Source organism: Jaculus jaculus, chromosome 8, assembly GCF_020740685.1.
Source record: "Jaculus jaculus isolate mJacJac1 chromosome 8, mJacJac1.mat.Y.cur, whole genome shotgun sequence".
Taxonomy (NCBI): Eukaryota; Metazoa; Chordata; class Mammalia; order Rodentia; family Dipodidae; genus Jaculus; species Jaculus jaculus.
In genome coordinates this window covers 116,456,246-116,477,520 of record NC_059109.1, presented here as the reverse complement: position 1 = coordinate 116,477,520, position 21,275 = coordinate 116,456,246, and the positions used below count along the sequence as shown (strand labels likewise).

The 21,275-nt window shown below is 45.5% G+C and overlaps 1 protein-coding gene across 1 annotated transcript; it reads right to left on the bottom strand.

Annotated features, from left to right (window-relative positions):
* Positions 1 to 584: 584 nt before the first annotated feature.
* LOC101610076 (respirasome Complex Assembly Factor 1) lies at positions 585 to 11,833 on the bottom strand. Its single transcript, XM_004666667.3, has 4 exons — positions 11,504 to 11,833; positions 9,711 to 9,814; positions 3,605 to 3,734; positions 585 to 786 (listed from the first exon to the last, which is right to left on the bottom strand). The coding sequence occupies exons 1-4, from the start codon at positions 11,615 to 11,617 to the stop codon at positions 745 to 747; spliced, it is 390 nt and encodes a 129-aa protein (XP_004666724.1). The 5' UTR covers positions 11,618 to 11,833; the 3' UTR covers positions 585 to 744.
* Between the last annotated feature and the right edge of the window lie 9,442 nt (positions 11,834 to 21,275).

Below are 21,275 nucleotides of genomic sequence, written 5' to 3'. Positions count from 1 at the left end.
CTTACCTCAAAAACTAACAAGCAAAAGACTTTTGAGCCTAACACAGGACAGAAGCATTAGTAGGTAATAAGTCATTTCTCCACAATGCCAAGACCAAGGCCACAGCCTACACCAACTCCAGCCCCTGGTTTCCCTGATGCCAATAAAGAGGAGGCCTAGCTGAAGCTAAGAGAGCAGGCAGAGGAGAGAGTCTGGGATGGGAGGCACCATTCCTGATGCTCCTGCTGAGTTCCAAGGTTACAGTGGGTGGGTAAGACTACCAGGTATTGCCAACAGGTTTTCCGTTAAAGATTTATTTATTCAACTATCTGAAAACATCTTACAGTGGAAACTCTGCTTGTATGTGCTATGGATCACGCACGTAATACCATGCTGTTTTCAGATGACTTGAAATGCCACTGATAGTTTACAAACTGTACACCTGATGGAGAACCAAGGAAGACAATTTAATGTTTCATCCGGATCCAGAGGTGCATCAAATTAAACAACAGCTCCACTTGGCAAACAGTTGTTACATGATGGTATCCAAGAAAAAACGGTTGGTGATGGACAAATTCAGAAATGCTTCCCCAAAGGTGGATGGTTCTTTGAAAAGTTTTGGATCACAACCCTTGCAGAAAACACTGATGTCCAACACACTGATTCTCGGTCCAGGAAACGAGGGTCTTCTAGGTTCCACATGGCAGGGGTGCCCCAAGCATGTTTCTGTGCTGTAATTACAAGGTTCCTTTGGACTGTGCAGCATCAGTCATAGTGGATGGCAGTGTAAAAGATGATCCAAATGACCTAGAGGGGAGACAAGCAGTGTTCATAGGTCACCTGTATCAAGAGGCCCCCAATTTCATCAAGCAGCAATGTGAATGTATACACAGGGCACTCCCTAGTGCTAATCCAATACATATCTGCTAGGAAGCCAAAGTTAGTTCTCAGAAATAAAGCTGTATGAACAGAACCCGGCATTGCCCACCAATGTTTCCAGGGTGAGCCCCCAATTAGTCCATCTCTGCATCAAATAGCAACCAAAGTCCCAGGGAAGGGAGCTTCAGAAGTGGGAGTGATACAAGCTGTACTGCTAGCAGGTGTCTGGTTTAGTGTCAAATCTGATAGAACCACCACCATACCAAGCCAGCTCCCTATCAAACCAGAGGTTCTCAAACCTGGCTACCACAGCAAACTCCTAGTATCTACAAAATAAAACAAAAGCCAGGGTGGTGGTGGTTCACACCTTGAATCCCAGCACTTGGGAAGCTGAGGCAGCAGGATCTTAATGAACTGGAAACCAGCCTGGGCTACACAGTGAGTTTCAGGTCAGCCTGAGCTAGAGTAAGGCCCTTCTTCAAAGCAAAACAAAAAATGACAGAAATGCCCTAGTGCCATGTCTCTTTAGAGTTGACTGGTGGTTTTCACTAGGCTGAGCTTGTTTTTGGAGTCAGGGTCTCACTTTGTAGCCCAGACTGTCCTTGAACTGATGTCAATCTGCCTGCATCAGCCTCCCAAGTCCTGGGATTACAAGCACAAACACCACACCGAGCCTATGTGTTTAATTTCTTTAAAACTAAGTCTGGAGGGAGGGAATTACCATGGGATATATTTTATAATCATGGAAAATGTTAATAAAAATTAAAAAAAAAACAACAAAAAAAACTAAGTCTGAATTATAATTTACATTAAATTTTACACATTTTAAAAGTATATGAATCTGATTCAAAAGTTTACAAATGTTACTGATCCCCAAATATCACTCCAAAAAGAAAGTCTGTTCTGGGGCTGGAGAGGTGGCTTAACAGTTAAGGCGCCTTGTCTGCAAAGCCAAAGAACACAGGTTTGACTCCCCAGGATCCACATAAGCCAGATAAACAAGGGGGCACACGTGTCAGGAGTTCGTTGGCAGTGGCTGGAGACCCTGGCACACCCATTCTCTCTCTCTCTACCTGCCTATTTCTGTATCTCTCTCCCAGATAAATGAATAAAGTCTGTTCCCATGATCAATTATTACTTCCCATTTCTCCTTCCCTTCAGCCACTGCCTACCACTAACCTACTTTCTGTCTATGAACTGATGATTTTAGACATTTCATATAAGTGGAATCATATGGTCTTTTAGGTCTGGATTCTATTACTAAGTGTAATATTTTCAAGATTCACCCATATATGATCAGAACTTAACTTCCTCTTTATGGCCAAATAACATGCTACTGTACAAATATGTAACCCCCCCTTTTGGGGGGGGTTTCAAGGTAGGGTCTTGCACTTGCCCAGGCTAACCTGGAATTCACTTTGCCTCAGACTGCTGGGATTAGCTGGGCATGGTGGTGCACGCCTTTTATCCCACCACTTGAGAGGCAGAGGTAGGAGGATCACTATGAGTTCAAGGCCACCCTGGGACTACAGAGTGAATTCCAGGTCAGCCTGAGCTAGAGTGAGACCCTACCGTGAAAACCAAAACCAACCAACCAAACAAAAAAACCAGAATGCTGGGATTAAAGGCATAACCCCCCCCACACTCAAATATATAACATTGTATCCATTATTAGGTGATAGCTATTTGGGTGGTTTGTACTTTTTGGATATTAAAAATAATGTCTCTGTGTTATATAAGCATGCATATATACATATATATGTGTGTGTGTGTGTGTACACACACACACACAATTTTTTTTTCCTTTTTCTAGGCAGGGTCTCTCTCTAGCCCAGGCTGACCTGGAATCCACTATGTAATTAATCTCAGGGATTCCCCTACCTCTGCATCCCGAGTGCTGAGATTAAAGGTGTGCGCTACCACGCCCAGCTTTTTCTTTCTCTTTGACAGGCTGACATGTAGCTCAGCCTGACCTCAAATTTGCAATCTTGCTGCTGGAATTACGGTTATGAACCACCACACTTGGTTCCCTAAGTACATTTAAAAATGTTTCCCAGTTATGGCCTAGAGAGATGGCTCAGCAATTAAGGCACTCATCTCCAAAGCCAAAGGACCCAGGTTCAATTCCCCAGGACCCACATAAGCCAGATGCACAGGGTAGCACATGCATGTGGAGTTCATTTGCAGCAGCTGAAGGCCCTGCCACACCCGTTCTCTCTATCTGCCTTTCTCAAATAAAAAGTTTTCCAGTTTTTTTTTTCAAATGTGTTTTCAACTTTTATTCATTTTTTGGCATTTTTTAAAATTTTTTTTTAATTTATTTATTTGAGAGCGACAGACACAGAGAGAAAGACAGATAGGAGAGAGAGAGAATGGGTGCGCCAGGGCTTCCAGCCTCTGCAAACGAACTCCAGACGCGTGCGCCCCCTTGTGCATCTGGTTAACGTGGGACCTGGGGAACCGAGCCTCGAACCGGGGTCCTTAGGCTTCACAGGCAAGCGCTTAATCGCTAAGCCATCTCTCCAGCCCAAGTTTTCCAGTTTTTAACATATAACTAGGGTTACAAATCAGATATTGTTGAGAATCTAGATCTGCACATTACAGGAAAATTGTACAGTATCTCATATCACATCTCTCAAAAGAACCTGGCTCAAGAGAGGCTGCTGAGAGAACAGCATCTCAGCTGCATGGTGCAAGTAGGCTCCTCATGAAAAGAACCTGTTATAAAACTATCAGCTATACATACCATGAACAAGGCAAAAGATGTCATAAATCCTTCTTTTGTGAGCTCCCATGTGCCACCATATTCTTCCTCATCGATCTGTAGGTAGTTGCTGAAGTAGAGGTACAGGACTCCTGCATTGATCAGGCAGAATCTGAGTGAGGGAGGACAGGCACCAAACACAAACTGTAAGCATCGAAGCTTCAGCTCCTACCACCACTGCTCACTCTGTCATAGCACTTGCTGTGTTAAAGTTTGGGCTTTACCTACTTATCTTCCAGGCAGAGATGACCTGTATGTAACTCAAGACTATCTTATGTCTCTTGACAGGGCTGTTCCCTCATCTGTAAAATGAGGAAGCTAAGAGTACGATGGTAGGAGGGTAAATGAAATACTACACAAAAATGTAGGCCTTCAATGGAGCTACACACACATGCCACCTTGTGTACCTGGCTTACGTGGGCTCTGGGAAAATGAACCTGGGTCCTTAGGCTTCACAGGCAAGCACCTTAACTGCTAAGCCATCTCTCCAGCCCAATTTTTTTTCAAACTTTTTAAATTTATTTTTTGAGGTAGAATCTCACTCTAGGCCCAGGTTGACCTGGAATTCAATATGTAGTCTCAGGGTACCCTCAAACTCACAGCAATGCTCCTAGAGTACTGAGATTAAAGGGGCATGCTGCCACACTCAGCCCTTAATTTTTTTGTAACTTTTTTTTAATTTATTTAATTTTTTCTTTTCACAATTTTTATTAACATTTTCCATGATTATAAAAAATATCCCATGGTAATACCTTCCCCCCCACCAGCACTTTCCCCTTTGAAATTCCATTCTCCATCATATTACCTCCCCATCTCAATCACTGTACTTACATATATACAATACCAACCTAGTAAGTACCCTCCTCCCTTCATTTCTCTTCCCTTTATATCTCCTTTTTAACTTACTGGCCTCTGCCACTAAGTATTTTCCTTCTCACGCAGAAGCCCGATCATCTGTAGCTAGGATCCACGTATGAGGGAGAACATGTGGCACTTGGCTTTCTGACAGCCCTTAATTTTTTAAAAATATTTTTATTTGAGAGGTGAGGGGAAGAGCCAGATAGAATGGGTACCCCAGGGCCTCTCACCACTGCAAAGAACTCCAGACACATGTGCCACTCTGTGCATCTGGCTTTATGTGGGTACTTGGAAGTCAAACCTGGGTCCTCACACTTCCCAGACACACACCTTACCCACCAAGGCATCACTCCAGCCCTAATTTTTTTTTTAAATCAAAATTTTAGTGTACACCTTTAATCCCAGCACTCAGGAGGCAGAGGTAGGAGGATCTCTGTGAGTTCAAGGCAACCTGAGACTACATAGTAAATTCCAGGTCAGCCTGAGGTAGAGTGAGACCTTACCTCAAAAAACAAACAACAGACAAAAAAAAAAAAAAGAGCTGGGCATGGTGGCACATGCCTTTAATCCCAGCACTCGAGAGGCAGAGGTAGGAGGACCACTGTGAGTTGAAGACCACTCTGAAACTACGTAGTGAATTCCAGGTCAGCCTGGACCAGAGCGAGACCCTACCTCAAAAAAGAAAAAACAAAAATAAAAACAGAAATATCAAAACTTTAATGCAGGGGTTGAGGATATAATTCACTGATAAAGCACCTCCCTAGCATGCACAAGACTCTAGGTTACATCCCTAGCATAGCCCTTCACCAAAAACTTTCAAGTACATAGAAATTTTCCAAGTTTCCTTCAAGAAAGTCACAATGGTTGTTGAGCAGCTCAGAGAGGACGTATACCAGCCATGGACTTCCACAAAGCTTCAACTGAGGGTAGCCTTGGGACAAACACATGGTACACTGGTTCCTTTCTGGGTTGAGTAAACAACAGTTTATGTCATTTGCCTAATCCCCAATGACAGACCATTTCTTAATGTTGAACGCCTGCTACTGACAACTCAGAGGTGAACAAGGCATCCTTGCCCTCAGCATCTACTTAGGGAGACAAAGCAGCAACGAGAGTGGTGTTGGAACTACTGGTTTGCGGATACTCCCAAGAGTCTCTAACCCTCATGATGTATTTTGCTGATGTAGAAATTGGAATGCAGTACAGAGCCACTCTGCTCTTACCTTATTTCTATAAAGTTATTGACACTTTAATGACCGTATAGGTCTTAAGACTGTATAGGACTGGTACAGGGAAGTGCAGTGGTGACAGATGGGCACATATACCAGCCAATCACTGCAGCTAATGTAATAGGAAACAATGTGTCATAGGATTCCCATGAGTTGGGAGGTCAGCCAGGACTACAGTGAAACATCTCAAAATAACAAAAAAAGACCCATATTCATTTCTCATGATGTAAGGCAAATACAGCCTATGAATGGGGACTGGGCAAGTGGTTGATATGTAAAGGTAGTAAGTATCAAAAGCTTTAAGATCAACAGTTCCAGCCCGGCATGGTGTACTTGGAAGGCAGAAGGATTGCTGTGAGTTTGAGGGCGGCTTGGGACTACAGAGGAATTGCCAGCCCAGGAGACCGACCCTACCTTGAAAAAACAAAAACAAAAACAAAACACAAGAAAAAGATCAACAGTTCCAGTAACAGAGAAACAATCATGAAGAACATATAGATTGTCTTGGATTTCACAATGAAATACAGTTCTTGGCTTGACCACACTGTGGCCACATCCTTATCTCCTGCCAGAAATATTGGGACGCAGCCAAATCTGGCCGGTCACTCCTTGATAAGAGCTGCATTTTGGACACACTGACTTACTGGATATATCTAGAGACCACTGATGGGAACTGAGAATGATCATACATGCACTTGGAAGGCTGAGGCAGGAAGACTACTATGAGTTTGAGCCACGGTTAGAGCGAAACCATGTCTGGAAAAATTAAAACATGGTTTGTGCCTGAAATCTGAGTGCTAGGGAAGTGTAGCCAGGCTGGATGTGGTGGTTCACACCTATAATCAAAGCACTCAGAAGGCTGAGGCAGGAGAATCCCAATTCACTGAGTATGTGCTAATGATGTGCCAGGCTTTGAGAGATATCCAGAAACCTCAGCAAACATAGTAAACTATCGACTAGTCATCAGTCCTCAGGCAAGCTATCAAGAGACCAGAGAAAATGGTTTTACTTAACAGTGGCTACAAAAGAATAAAACAGCTGGGTGTGATGGTGCACATCTTTAGTCCCAGCACTGGGAGGCCAAGGTAGGAGGATCTCCTTGAGTTTGAGGCCAGCTTGAGACTACATAGTGAATTCCAGGTCAGCCTGGGCTACAATGAGACACTACCTGGAAAAATAAAAATAAAAAAAATAAAATAAAATAAATAAAGAGAATCAGCTGAAATTTGGTCAGAGGGCAGTTAAGCAGGAAGTAGTAGAGAAAGAAAAGTCACCAGAAATGAGCACCATGCAGTCCTAACCCCAAAGCACAGAAGTTGGGTCAAAGAGATGGAGAGGGGAGATGTTAAAAAAAGAGGAGGGGCTTAAAGAGATGTCTTAGCAGTTAAAAGCACAGGCCTGTGAAGCCTAAGGACCCGGTTTGATTCTCCAGGTCCCACGTAAGCCAGATGCACATGGTGGCACATGTGCCTGGAGTGGCTAGAGTCCCAGGTGCAGTGTGCCCATTCTCACTCTTTCTCCCTCTCTGTCTCTAATAAATAAATAAATAAACAAACAAAACTTAATATTAAAAAAAAAAGACTGGGAAGTTAGCTTAGTGATTAAGGCATTTGACTGCAAAGCCTAAGGACCCAGATTCAATTCCCAGAACCCACATAAGCCAGATGCACATGTTGGCACATGCATCTGGAGTTCCTTTGCAGTGGCTAGAGGTCCTGGGTGTGCCCATTTTCTCTCTCTCAAACAAATAAATAAAAAATAAAAAGAAGGCTGGAGAGATGGCTGAGCAGTTAAGGCACTTGTCCGTAAAGCATAACGATTGGGATTTGATTCCCCAGTACCCACGTAAAGGCAGATGCACAAGGTGGAACATGCATCTAGAGTTTGTTTGTGGTGGCTGGAGGCCCTGGCACATCCATATTCTCTGTTTGCAAATAAATAAATGAATGCCTATGATGTACCCAACTCTACATTTAACAATTTACGTTCATCATCCCAGTAAATACACCCAGCAGTCACTCTGATTGCATCCATTCTACTGATGAGGAAACTGTAGCCCAGGTAAGCCTACAATAACATAGTTTGAAAGTGGGTTGGAGAGATGGCTTAGCGGTTAAGGGACTTGTATGGAAAGCCTAAGGACCCAGATTCCCCTCCCCCCCAAGGTAGGGCCTCACCCTAGCTCAGGCTGACCTGAAATTCACTCTGTATTCTCAGTGTGGCCTATAACTCCCAGCAATACTCCTACCTCTGCTTTCCAAGTGCAGGATTAAGGGCATGTACCACCATGCCTGGCAGGACCCAGATTTGATTCTCCATTCCTCACATAAACCAGATGCACAATGTGGCACTTGCAACTGGAGTTCACGCACCCATTTTACTCTACCTGCCTCTTTCTCAAGTAAGTAAATAAGAAAAGAGGCCAGGCGTGGTGGTGCATACCTTTAATCCCAGCACTTGTGAGGCAGAGGTAGGATTGCTATGAGATCGAAGCCAGTGTAAGAATACAGAGAGAAGCCGGGCGTGGTGGCGCATGCCTTTAATCCCAGCACTCGGGAGGCAGAGGTAGGAGGATCGCCGTGAGTTCAAGGCCACCCTGAGACTACAGAGTTAATTCCAGGTCAGCCTGGACCAGAGTGAGACCCTACCTCGAAAAACCAAAAAAAAAAAAAACAAGAATACAGAGAGAATTCCAGGTCAGCCTGGGCAAGAGTGAGACTGCCTAAAAAAAAAATAAAATCAAATATAGGACCTTCTATCAAAGCCAAGATTAAGCAGATCCAGCAGATTGCAAGGCACAAGGGAATGGTTGTCAAATACAGTGACGTCTATATTTCCCAAACCTCCATAGATATCAAAGTCACACCCAAATCAGAGAACATGTTAACTATAAGTAATGTGGTAAACCTTCAGAAGTTACTTTAGAACCTTTGAATGAATTAAACAGTTCCTGTCTTCAGGCAGGCAACTGGGTTGACTCAGATGCTCCTGGCTGTGATGAACTGAAGAGCACTGCACCAGATCCAGGAATGTCATTGTGGAAGCTATTTATGTTTGTTTGCTTGTTGAGGTAGGGTCTTACTCTAGCCCAGGCTGACCTGAAATTCACTAGGTAGTCTCAGAGTAGCCTTTAACTCTTGGAGATCCTTCTACTTCTGCCTCCCAAGTGCTGGGATTAAAGGCATGCACCATGCCTGGCCTTCTTTTAATTATTTGCCAGCAAAAAGAATGGGTGCTCCAAGGCTTCTAGCCACTGCAAACAAAAATCTAGATGCATGTGCCACCACATGGGTACTGGATAGTCAAACACGGTCACTAGGCTTTAATGACAAGCCTTAAACAGCTGAGCCATCTCTCCAGCCCCTGAAAGCTACTTCTTTCATTTACTCCTTACACAGCTCCAAACTGGCAAGCCATAAAAATACTCTCCATAAAAAGGAAAACAAAACGTCTATTTGAAAAGAAATGAAGAATTAGATGTAGTAGTACCAGGATGTTAATCTCGGCACTTGGGATATAAAGGCAGCAGCATCAAGATTCAAGGACAGCCTAAGCTACATAAGACCCTATCTCAATAAAATAAAACAGCTGGTGCATAAAATAAAACAGTGGTGCATGTCTTTAATCCCAGCACTCAGGAGGTTGGCAGGGGTAGGAGGATCCACCTGAGTTCAAGGCCAACCTGGGACTACAGAATTAGCTGCAGATCAGCCTAGGCTAAAGTGAGACCCTACCTCAAAAATTAATTAATTAATTAATTAAGAAATAAAAAGTTGGGCATGGTGACTCACACTTGTCACTTGATTGGCTGAGGCAGAAGAACTGCCACAATTCTAAAGTCAGCCTGTCTCAAAAATTATACATACATATATATATGTACATATACTTATTTTTATATTTGTTATATATGCATATATATAGAAATACATATGCATAGGTGTATATACATATATGTATATAAACAAATGTAATCAAGAGAATGAGAAATGCCCGAGACTTACCCAGCTATTCCCAAAAACCCTTTCAAGGGCAAAACTCCCCAAATGACACCCAGGACCACAGCAATGATCTGTCGGAACCAGTAGATCACATCTAAAAATTCATCCTGTAGAAAAAACACAATACATTCATTATCTGGAGTGGGTCCCAAGAACAACTGCAGGTGGGGAAACAAAAGCTATCTAGGAAATTCTCCCCCAAAGCAATAATGCCCGGTTGTTGCACCACCTATTTCTTATATTACAATGTGGTGGCACACACTCGGGAAGCAGAGCTAGGAGTGCTGTGAGTTCAAGGACACCCTGAAGACTACATAGTCAGTTCCAGATCAGCCTGGGCTAGAGCAAGACCCTACCTTGAAAAAAAATAGTAATATTAATTTAAAAATGTGGTGAGGCCCCGGTTTGGTGGCACACGCCTTTAAGTCCCAGCACTCAGGAGGCAGAGGTAGGAGGACTGCCTTGAGTTTGAGGCCACCCTGAGACTATGTGGTGAATTCCAGATGAGACCCCACCTAAAAAAACATAAACAAATAAAAATGTGATAAGGAGACTGGAGAGCCAGATTAGCAGTTAAGGCACGTGTCTGTGAAGCCTAAGGACCCAGGTTCAATTCTCCAGGTTCCACATGAGCCAGAGGCACAAGGAGACACATGCGTGTCTGGAGTTTGCAGTGGCTAGACAGAGGCAGGCCTTGGTGCATCCATTCTTTCTCTTCTCTCCCTCCCTCTCTCAAATAAACATATATATTTTCTTAAATGTGAGAAGCAATGTATTTAGATGTTGACTACCTCCAGATTTGTAAAAGTTATTAGAGAATGAGTCAGACGATTAGAGAAACTACTTTATAAAAAGGAGCTGTATTAATAGAATGGCTGAAGGATTGTGCTACTTGCCATAGGTAACGCTCAGCTGAACAGAGACCTAGATAATTCCCAGGGGGGAAAAAAAAAAGCTATCAACTGCAAAACCCCCTTTTTGTACAGTGAATTTTGGGTAAGCCACAGAGGAAAGAAAGGAATAGGGGAAAAGAGGCAGGGGCCAGCACACGGGCATTTCATAGGAGACGGAACACAGGTTTGTGACTTGCCCTGGATCCCAGATACTAGTCTTTACCCCGGAGAAGAAATGACACAGCAGATCACAAAGAGAGTGCAAATTTTGCAAGAGGTGGGCAGGGCTGGGGTCAGGACAAGGGCACCTTCACAAGTGCTTCCCATCCCCCTCCCCAGCGCCGAAACCAGAAAGAGGAAAGCCCAGCTTCACGCACTCCAGAGAACCAGGGGAAAAACAGCAAAAGACACCAACTCCTTGCCAGCCTCCGGGAACCCAGCAGCTTGCCTAGGGTTCCCTTCCTGATCATGGAGCCGAGGTGAGACGCGTCCAACTCAGATCCTCTCAATGGGAGCAGCAAGAACATCCCTTAGTGCCAACCACTTCTTACCCACGTCTAGCGGCGTTCCTCGTGTCTCCTACACCCCCAGACGCTCACCCCCAAAGGGGGGGGTCTTGGGCTCCGCTCCCACAGCCTCGCCGTGCGCCAAACGCTTTACCGCGGCACGGCAGCTTCGGCGGGTGTGGGTACAGAGGGCGGCCGGCACGCCCTGCTCCCTCTCCGCTCCCTCTCGCCCTGCCCGCTCCTCGCCGCTGCCGCGTGACCCGGTAGCTGTCGGGCCGTGGCCGCCCCACCGTCCCGCTCTAGGCGGTCGGCGGCGGGGGACAGGCCCGGGGACCCGGGCGTCTCTCTCGTGCCCCGAGTCGCAGCCCGCTCCTCCTCGGCAGGCCCTCCTGCGCACCTTGTCCTCCCAGGCCGCGTCGCTCCGTAGCACCTTGCTCCACACCGACACTCTGAGGGCCCCGTTGGCCAGCTGCGGCTGCGACGGCTCCTCCTTCCGCCGCCCGCCGCTCATCCTCCCGTCGCGCCGCCCGAGCCGGGCCTGAGGCGCGCGGGCCGAGCCGGAGGGAGTCGGGGTCTGGGGTCGCGAGTCAACGGTCCGGGCGCGCGGGGCGACACCAGCGGAGAACAAGTATCCAGAGCGCGGGTCCTCCCGCAGGCACGGCGCTGCACGCACGCCGACTGCCCCGGCGTCGCCCGGCCGCCCGGCTCTGCTCAACTCCACACAGCGGGCGCCGCGGAGGGCGGGGCCACGCCGCAGCGCGCGTCCTCGGCCGACGAGCCCAGCAGCCAATCAGCGGCCACGGCGAAAGCCCGGCGTTCGCTTCGGCGCAAGCGCCCCGTGAGTGACGGAAATGACGAATAACGGCCAACTTCCGCCTGGCGCACGGTGGGGTGAGAGGGAAGGGACAAGTGCGACGGAGGGGGCGGGGCGGGGCGGGCGTGACGCGGAGCTGTGCGCACCGAGGAGCAGCTGCTTGCCCTTGGCGCAGTCAGCTACTTGCGGGTCCCGCCCGCGGGCGGCAGGCCCCAGCGACCCTGAGATGACACGGCCGCAGATGACTTGCCCGCAGAGCCCAGACCTCGCTGACCTGCACGAGTTAGCCTTTGCTAAATTCCCAAGTTCTGTATGCCCTTGTCCAAGATGTTAACTCGTTCTTGGCCATGACTATGAAAAAAAAAAGGTAACTCAGCCGAGCGACGCCCTATCACCAGCCCTCAAGAAGGTCGTGAGTTCCAGGCCAGCTCGAGCCTAAATAGGAACCCCCCCCTTCCCCCCCGGTCCCCGCCAACAAACAAAAAAGCTGGACATGATGCCTCAAGTCATATGTGTGTGTGTATACATATATATGTATGTATGTGTGTGTATATATATATTTTTTTTTTGAGAGACAAGAGAGGTCCTGGGCACCACATGCATATACACACAGTTTTTTTTTGTTTGTTTGTTTTGTTTTGTTTTGTTTTTTTAGGCAGGGTCTCCCTCTAGCCCAGGCTGACCTGGATTACTATGTAGTCTCAGGGTGACCTCGAATTCACAATGATCCTCCTGCCTCTGCCTCCTGAGTGATGAGATGAAAGGCATGTGCCACTATGCCTGGCCTATTTTTTTGGATGATATAAAACAATGTCAATCCAGGGTGGTGGCTCATGCCAGTAATCCTAGCACTTGAGAGATAAGGCCAGAGCTGAAGGATGGCTCAGTGGTTAAGGCACTTGCCTGCAAAACCTAATGACCTAGGTTTGATTCTCCAGTACCCAGGGAAAGCCAGAAGTACAAAGTGGCACATGCATCTAGAGAGTTGACTGCAGTGTCTAGAGGCCCCTGGCATGCCCATTCTGTCTCTCTCTGCTTGCCAGCTAAATAGCTACTATATATAAACTATACATGGAGTTCAAAGCCAGCCTGAGCTATAGTGGGAGACTTGTCTCAGAAAACATAAACAGGGGGAGAGGGAAGGTATTACCATGGGATATTTTTTTATAATCATGGAAAATGTTAATAAAAATAAAAATTAATTAATTAAAAAACATAAGCCAGGCAAGGTGGCACATGCCTTTAATCTCAGCACTTGGGAGGCAGAGACTGTCAACCAGCTTGGGACTACAGAGCGAGTTCCAAGTCAGCCAGGGTTAGAGTGAGATCCTACCTCGAGGAAAAAAAAACAAAACAAAACCTCAAAGTACTGGAGAGGGCTCAGTGGCTAAAGTGCTTGCTTTCAAAAGCCTGCAGGCTCAGGTTCAATTCCCCAGTGCCCATGTAAAGTCAAACGCACAAAGTAGTGAATGTGTCTGGAGTTCGTCTTCAATAGCAAGAAGCCCTAGTATGCTCATTCTCTCTAACAAATAAAAATATTTTTATTGTATTTAATTTACTTGAGAGAGAGAGAGAATGGGCACACCAGGTCATCTAGCTATGAAACAAACTCCAGATGCATGTGCCCCCTTGTGCATCTGGCTTACGTGGGTCTTGGAGAATCGAACCAGGATCCTTTGGCTTTGCAGGCAAATGCCTTAACCACTAAGCCATCTCTCCAGCTCAATAAAAATATTTTTAAAAGACAAAAAGCATAAAAAAAAAAACAACAGATGGGGAGATGGCTCAGCAGTTAAAGGCACTGTTTACAAAGCCTGTCAGCCCAGGTTCAAATTCCCAACACGCATGTGAAGTGGAGCTTGCACCTGGAATTTGTTTGCAATGGCAAAAGACCCTAGTGTACCCATACACACACACAAATAAAAAAACAAGGCGTGGTGGTGCACACATTTAATCCCAGCACTTGGGATGCAGAGTTAAGAGGATCACTGAGAGTTTAAGGCCCCCTGGGACTTATGAATTCAGGTCAGCCTGGGCCAGAGTGAGATCCTACCTCGGAAGAAAATAAAACAAGTCCAGATTTTTGCATATCTGTTCCTCAGCCTTTGCCATGCTACAAGTGTGCCACCATGCCAGCTTATTGTAGTTCTTATTTATCTGAGAAAGAGAGAATAGGTGCACTAGGGTCTTGTGCTGCTGCAAATGAACTCCAGATGCATACACACACGTTGTGCAACTGGCTTTATTTTTGGTATTAGGGAATTGAACCCAGGTCTGCAGGCTTTGCAATCAAAAACCTTTAACCACTGAGGCATGTCTCCAACCCCAACAATGTTCTTTAGTGAGTAAAAGGATTTTTTTTTAAGAAAAGATAATTATTTATAAGCAAAGATGCATAGAAGAGAGACAGGTGGATAGGGCTTGCCAGGCCTCTAGCCACTGCAAATGAACTCCGGATGCATGCACTAACTACTTTGTGAATCTGACTTTATGTGGGTACTGGGGATTTGAACCTGGGCTGTCAGGCTTGCAAGCAAGCACCTTAACCACCGAACCATCTCTCCAGCCCCCAAATTTTAAATTATTTTCTTTCAAGGTAGGGTCTCATTTTAGCCCAGCCTGACCTGGAACTCACTCTTTATTCCCTAGAAATTACACTTTAGTCCTAGGCTGGCCTTGAACTCACAGTAGTCTTCCTACCTCTGCCTCCTGAGTACTGGGATTAAAGACGTGCACCACCACACCCAGCCATTTTGAGTTTTGTATATGATGTTAAAGATCCAATTTCAGCCAGACATGGTGCACGCCATTAATCCCAGCACTTAGATTGCTGTGAGTTTGAATCTTCATATATGACAGAACTTATCCTACTTGACTGGAGTTTCTATGTCAGTACCATATTTTGATTATTGTACTTTGTTTATTTATTTTTTGCATGTGCCTGGGTAGTATGTGTGGTGTGGTATATGCTTATGTGTGCCTCCTCCATCACTCACCAGCTTGTTTCCTTCGTGAGCCTCATCAGTTCTCTGCTTTCTACTCCCCACAGGACCAGGGTTCCAGGTATGCATTGCCATGTCTGGCTGTTTATGTAGATGCTGGGGAGATCAAATTCAGGCAGGCTCAGCCCCTCCACACCGCCCTTGCTCTTGTTTTTGCATGGAAAGCACTCAGCTGTTGAGCCAGCTCTCCAGCCCCTGATTATGGTAGATTTGTAGTGAATTGGTAAAAAAAAAAAAAAAAAATTATTTTATATTTGAGAGAGTGGGATGGGTGCTCCAGGGCATTTTGGCACTGCAAATGAAGTCCAGATGCATGTGCCACTTTTGGGGGGGTATGTTTGGCTTTATGTGGGTACTAGGGAATCAAACCCCTTCCCATCTCTCCATCAGTCATTCCTGAGGTACTGTCTACCCCCACAAAGGCTTCTCTCTAGCTCAAAGTGACTTTGCACTCACTCTTTGGGTCTCTAAACTCACAGCACTCCTCCCACCTCCAGAGTACTGGGACTATAGGAACAAGCTACCACACTTGGGAACACCATCTACCTTTTTTTCTTCTTGATTCTTTGAGATAGGGTCTCGCTCTAGCCCAGGCTGACCTGGAATTCACTATATAGTCTCAGGGTGGCCTTGAATTCATGGCAATTCTTCTACCTTTGCCTCCTAAGTACTGGGATAAAAGGCATGAGTCACCATGTCCAACCTCCATCTACCTTTTTTTTTTTAAATTTTTTATTCATATATCTGAGAGAGACAGAGAGGGAGAGAGAGAGGGAGAATGGGTGTGCCAGGGCCTTTAACCACTGCAAACTAACTACAGACGCATGTGCCACTATGTGCATCTGGCTTATGTGGAACCTAGAGAGTCGAACTTGGCTCCTTAGGCTTTGCGGTACTAAACTCAGGTCTTTATCCTTAAAAGGTAAATGCTTTTTTTTTTTTTTTTTTTAGTTTTTCAAGGTAGGGTCTCACTCTAGCCCAGGCTGACCTGGAATTCACTACTGAGTCTCAGGGTGGCCTCGAACTCACGGTGATCCTCCTACCTCTGCCTCCCAAGTGCTGGGATTAAAGGCATGCGCCACCACACCCAGCTTGCTTTTCTTTTTTAAAAAATATTTAATTTAATTTTTTTATTTATTTGACATAGAGAAAGAGGTGGGGGGAGAGAGAGAGAGAGAGAGAGAGAGAGAGAGAGAGAGAGAGAGAGAGAGAGAAAGAGAAAGAGAGAAAGAGACTGGGCATGCCAGGGCCTCCAGCAACTAGCTGCAAATGAACTCCAGACACATGTGCCCCCTTGTGCATCTGGCTTACGTGAGTCCTGAGGAATCGAACCTAGGTCCTTTGGCTTTGTAGGCAAGTGCCTTAAATGCTTAGCCATTCCTCCAGCCCAGGTAAATGCTTTCTGAATGATCTGAATGAAGTATCTCCCCACCCCAAGACGACTTTTGCAAGAGAACCCCCTCTACACACACACATACTAATTCTTTGTGTATCATGTTTGCATTATCTTGTAAAGCTCAACTGTAACTTAGATGCATGAGACTGTGTTTACATGGAAGTGGAGAAAGTTACTAAAAGCCCAAGGTAACACAGCAGGGCAGAGGTTAAACAGATACCAGAAACCCAATCTGTGTATCTTCTAGTTTCTTATGAGCCCACAGAGCCAAGCTGGCAGCCAGGGTACTTACTTAGAATGGATGTAATGTATGAGACAGACTTGCTCCTGTCTGCATTCATTCAGGCTTTCTTATCTTAGAAAGTGGAGAAACTGGCTCAATCTCAAGGCATCCATCTGGTTAAAATAAACATCTTGGGTGGTCTAAGATGGAAAAGAACTTGATGGAGTCAGATTTGGAAGTAGGACAATTTGTCTTTATGAGGTGTGGGCTTTTTAGCACCAGTTGAACTCATGGTCTCGGCCATGGGATTGAGCATTTCTTCCCTGCTAACACCTCTGTCATGGCTAGCTGCTGGTGGAAGGGGAGGGTAGGGGAGGAAGGTGTGCTCTAGAGAGCATGACTTTGGCCCCACACACTGATGATCATAGAAATCAGATGGAAACATGCTCCTCAAGACACAAAATGGCCTGGATATCTGTGACCTCACAGTGCCTGACACTACTTACACAAGACCATCATAATAAGAAGAAAAGATCATGACATCAAAATAAAAGAGAGACTAATTGAGAGGGGGAGGGGATATGATGGGAGTGGAGTTTCAAAGGGGAAAGGTGGGGGGAGGGAGGGAATTACCATGGGATATTGTTTACAATTATGAAGGTTGTCAATAAAAATAATATATAATAAATAAAATAAAGAAATCAGATGGAAAATTCCGAGTCATGGAGGGAACACGTGTTGTGAATCAGGGGTCTGCTTTTGTAGCCTGGTCATTTTCTTTTTCTCCCTTACAGTGTGTGCCTTTAATCCAAGCACTCATGAGGCTGAGGCAAGAGGATGGGCAGGAGCCCAAGACAAGCTTGGAGCCAGAGTGAGTTCTAGGTCAGCCTGGGCTGGAATGACACCCTGCCTTGAAAACAACAACAACAAAAAAGAAGAAATGTTATGTTATCATGTAATGAACATATTGGCGAGTCACTTTGCTAAGTATATTACATAATATACCAAATTCCTCATTGACCTTTTTCATTTAAAAATTTTTTAATTATTTGAGAGAGAGACAGGCATATATAATGGGCACACCAGAGCCTCTAGCTACTACTGCACGCTAACCCCAGATGCATGCACTACTTTGTGCATCTGGCTTACGTGGGTTCTGAGAAACCAAACTTGGGTTGTTGGGCTTTGCAGGCAAGCACCCTACCTGCTAAGCCATCTCCCCAGCCCACCTTTTTCATTATTTATATTTTTTGATTCTCTGAATGCTGGGATTAAAAGCATACACAACCAGCCTGGCATGAGTGATTTTTTTTTTTTTCAAGGTAGGGTTTCACTCTAGCTCAGGCTGACCTGGAATTCAGTATGTAGTCTCAGGGTGGCCTCGAACTCACAGTGATCCTCCTACCTTTGCCTCCCACGTGCTGGGATTCAAGGCATGCGCCACCACGCCTGGCGTGAGTGAATTTTTATGGCACTTTTTTCATTGCTGTGGCAAACACTAAGGACAGGTCTGTTTCAGTTCAGTCATCAGTCATGGTGGGGAAGGCATGGCTGCCCAGTGTGAGGCAGCTGTTCACCTTCTGTCCACAGTGAGGAAGCCAACAGCAATGAATGCTAGTGCTCAGCACTCTCCCTTTTATATAGCCAGGACCCATCCTCTGATGCTGCAGCCCAGTTAGGGTAGGGCCCTTCTATTTCAACCAATCTCCTATCCCTCATGGCCATTCCTATTTATTTCCATGGTGATTCTAAATCTCATCAAGCTGACAACCAGGGATTAACCGCCACAACTGCTATTACCTTTTTTTGTTTTCTCTGAAACAGGGTCTCATGTAGCTCAGGCAGCTCTTGGACATATTCTGTGGTCAAGGGTGGACTTCGAATCCTTCTGCCACTACGTCCAGAGTGCTGGTGAGAGGCATGGGCCACCACATCTGCTTTATGCCGAGCTGAGGATGGAACCTAAGGCGCTTCCTGCATGCTAGGCAAGCATTCCACCAAGTGAGCCTCGTCACCAGCCCTGGAAGTTTTGGTTTCCGTCCTTTGCAGAGTTATGTACAAAAGCTAGTTCTCCTTAGGCTGAACAATCCCAAACACTTCTTCCCAGGGGGTTATCAGTCACATTTCCATCACTGTGACAAAACAGGCTGATTTTAGGTCAGGGTCTGAGGCGTCAGCAAAGTGGTAAAGCAATGCTGCTTATCCTTATGGCAGCCAGGAACAGAGGAAGGGTTAGGCAGGAAGAGGCTGGGGTCAAGACACACCTTTCTAGGGCATCCAGTAACCTACCGGGCCTCACCTCCCCAAATCATGAATCCATTAATGCATTTCTTTACTGATTTGGCTATAGCCTTCGAGATTCAATCCCTTCCCAAAAGCCCAACCAAGCCCAAGTAACACAAGGACTTTAGATCCAAACCACAGCATAAAGGAATGTTACCTTTCTTTTTAAAAAAAAAATATTTTATTTTTCTTTATTTGAGAGAGAAATAAGCAGGGGGAGAGAGAATACGTGTGCCAGGGCCTCCAGCCACTGCTAACGAACTTCAGATATGTGCATTCCCTTGTGTATCTGGGTACTGGAGAGTTGAACCTGGGTCCTTTGGCTTTGTAGGCAAGTGCCTTAACCACTAAGCCACCTCTCCAGCCCAGGAATGTTAACTTTCAGTTGCAAAGTCTTGCTATATGTAGTTGCCCCTTCCTCCAGGCTGCACAGAGTAGATGTGCGTGCCAACATGTGCAGCAAAACTCAACTGATTTTGAGGAGTTTCTCCAGCACGAAACTATTCTTCCAAGTCATAGACCCAAGGATCCAAGTTTGGGGAACACTGACAGACCCTGGAAGAATGAGTAAACGAACTAAGGCTCCTCACCTTGAGAAACCTGAATGTGAACATACTCTCCAAATTCCTAAAGGAAAGACCTGTAAGAGAGGTTACACATCCACCAGTCAAGTGTACTGGGATCATGAAAAAGATCATTTGAGGGGCTGGGGAGATGGCTCGGCCTTTACGGTGCCTGCCTGAAAAGCCTGATAACCTAGGTTTGATTCCCCAGTACCCATATGCATCTTAAGTTTGTAGTGGCTAGAGGCTCTGGGCGCCCATTCTCTCTGCTTGCAATTTTTTTTTTTTTTTTTTGACGTGGGTCTCATTCTAGTCCAGGTTGACCTGGAATTCACTACGTAGTCTCAGGTTGGCCTTGAACTCATGGTGATCCTACTACCTCTGCCTCCCAAGTACTGGGATTAAAGATGTGTGCCACCACACCCAGCAAAAAAAGAATTTCTTCAAAAAAAAAAAGCTGGGCTGGAGGGATTGGCTTAGCAGTTAAGGCATTTGCCTGCAAAGCCAAAGGATCTCGGTTCAGTTCCCCAGGACCCATGTAAACCAGATGCACAAGGTGATGTGTCTGAAGTCCAGTTCCAGTGGCTAGAGGTCCTGGCACACCCATTCTCTCTCTGCCTTTTTTCCTCTCAAATTTTTAAAAAAGTATTTATTTTTCCAATTTTATTTATTTATTTATTTTTGAGGTAGGGTCTCACTCTGGCCCAGGCTGACCTGGAATTCACTCTGTATTCTCAGGGAGGCCTCGAACTCAGGACGATCCTCCTACCTCTGCCTCCTGAGTGCTGGGATTAAAGGTGTGCACCACCATGCCCAGCGTTTTTCCAAATTTTTATTAACAACTTCCATGATTATAAAAAATATCCCATGGTAATACCCTCCATCCCCCCACTTTCCCCTTTGAAACTCCATTCTCCATCATATCCCCTCCCTATCAAATAAATAAAATTTTTAAAAAGTTTAAAAGAAAAAAGCTAACTTGAACTGGGCATGATGGCAACACTCCTGTGACTGTAGCACTGAGGGTGGAGGCAAGAGGCCAGTCTTGGCTCCATAGTGAGTTTGAAGCAGCCTCAGGATTGAAAGCCTGTCTTTAAAAATTAAAATAAACAGCCCAGTGAACTCCTTCGCATAGTGTTGTGTCCAAGATACTGGTGAGCGTTGAGTCTGGTGCTTGAAAAGAACAGATGTAGCATTCATAAAGACAAAGTGCACATAAGCAAGCATACAGTCAAGGTGTGCGGCTTATCCCTTCTTGGTGGAAGAGGCGTGAATTGAGGCAAAGCAAATCACATGTATGAATATGTCTGCGAATTCTGTGCCTCTGCCCTCTGGCTGAGTTGGCACCACAGAGAAGCTCCATTAGAATTCAGTTCTTAGTTTTCTGTCGGACAGCACTAGCCTGCCACTTGCCATAGTATTAACTATCAAAGTTCATCTCTATTTAAATTTTTTTTCCTTCTTTTTTTAGATTTTTATTTTTGTTTTTCAAGGTAGGGTCTTACTCTAGCCCAGGAATTCACTATGTAGTCTCAAGACTAGCCTTAAACTCACTGTGATTATCCTACCTCTGCCTCCTGAGTGCCGGGATTAAAGGCGAGTGCCACCACGCTCAGCTAAGACTTAGTTCTTTAAGGTCAGTTTTTGAGCAACTCCAATTAGACTGGGTACTTTGCATCCACCTTAAGTCATCTTTAACCTACAAAAGTCATGCAAAATTGCACTGTTTATATGCTAAAAAGAGCATTTAAAAGTATCTTTGTGTGTGTACACACACACACACACACACACACACACACACACACACACACACACACACGTATATAACTTGAGACACAGAATGGGCATGCCAGGGCCTCCAGCCACTGCTAACGATCTCCAGATGTGT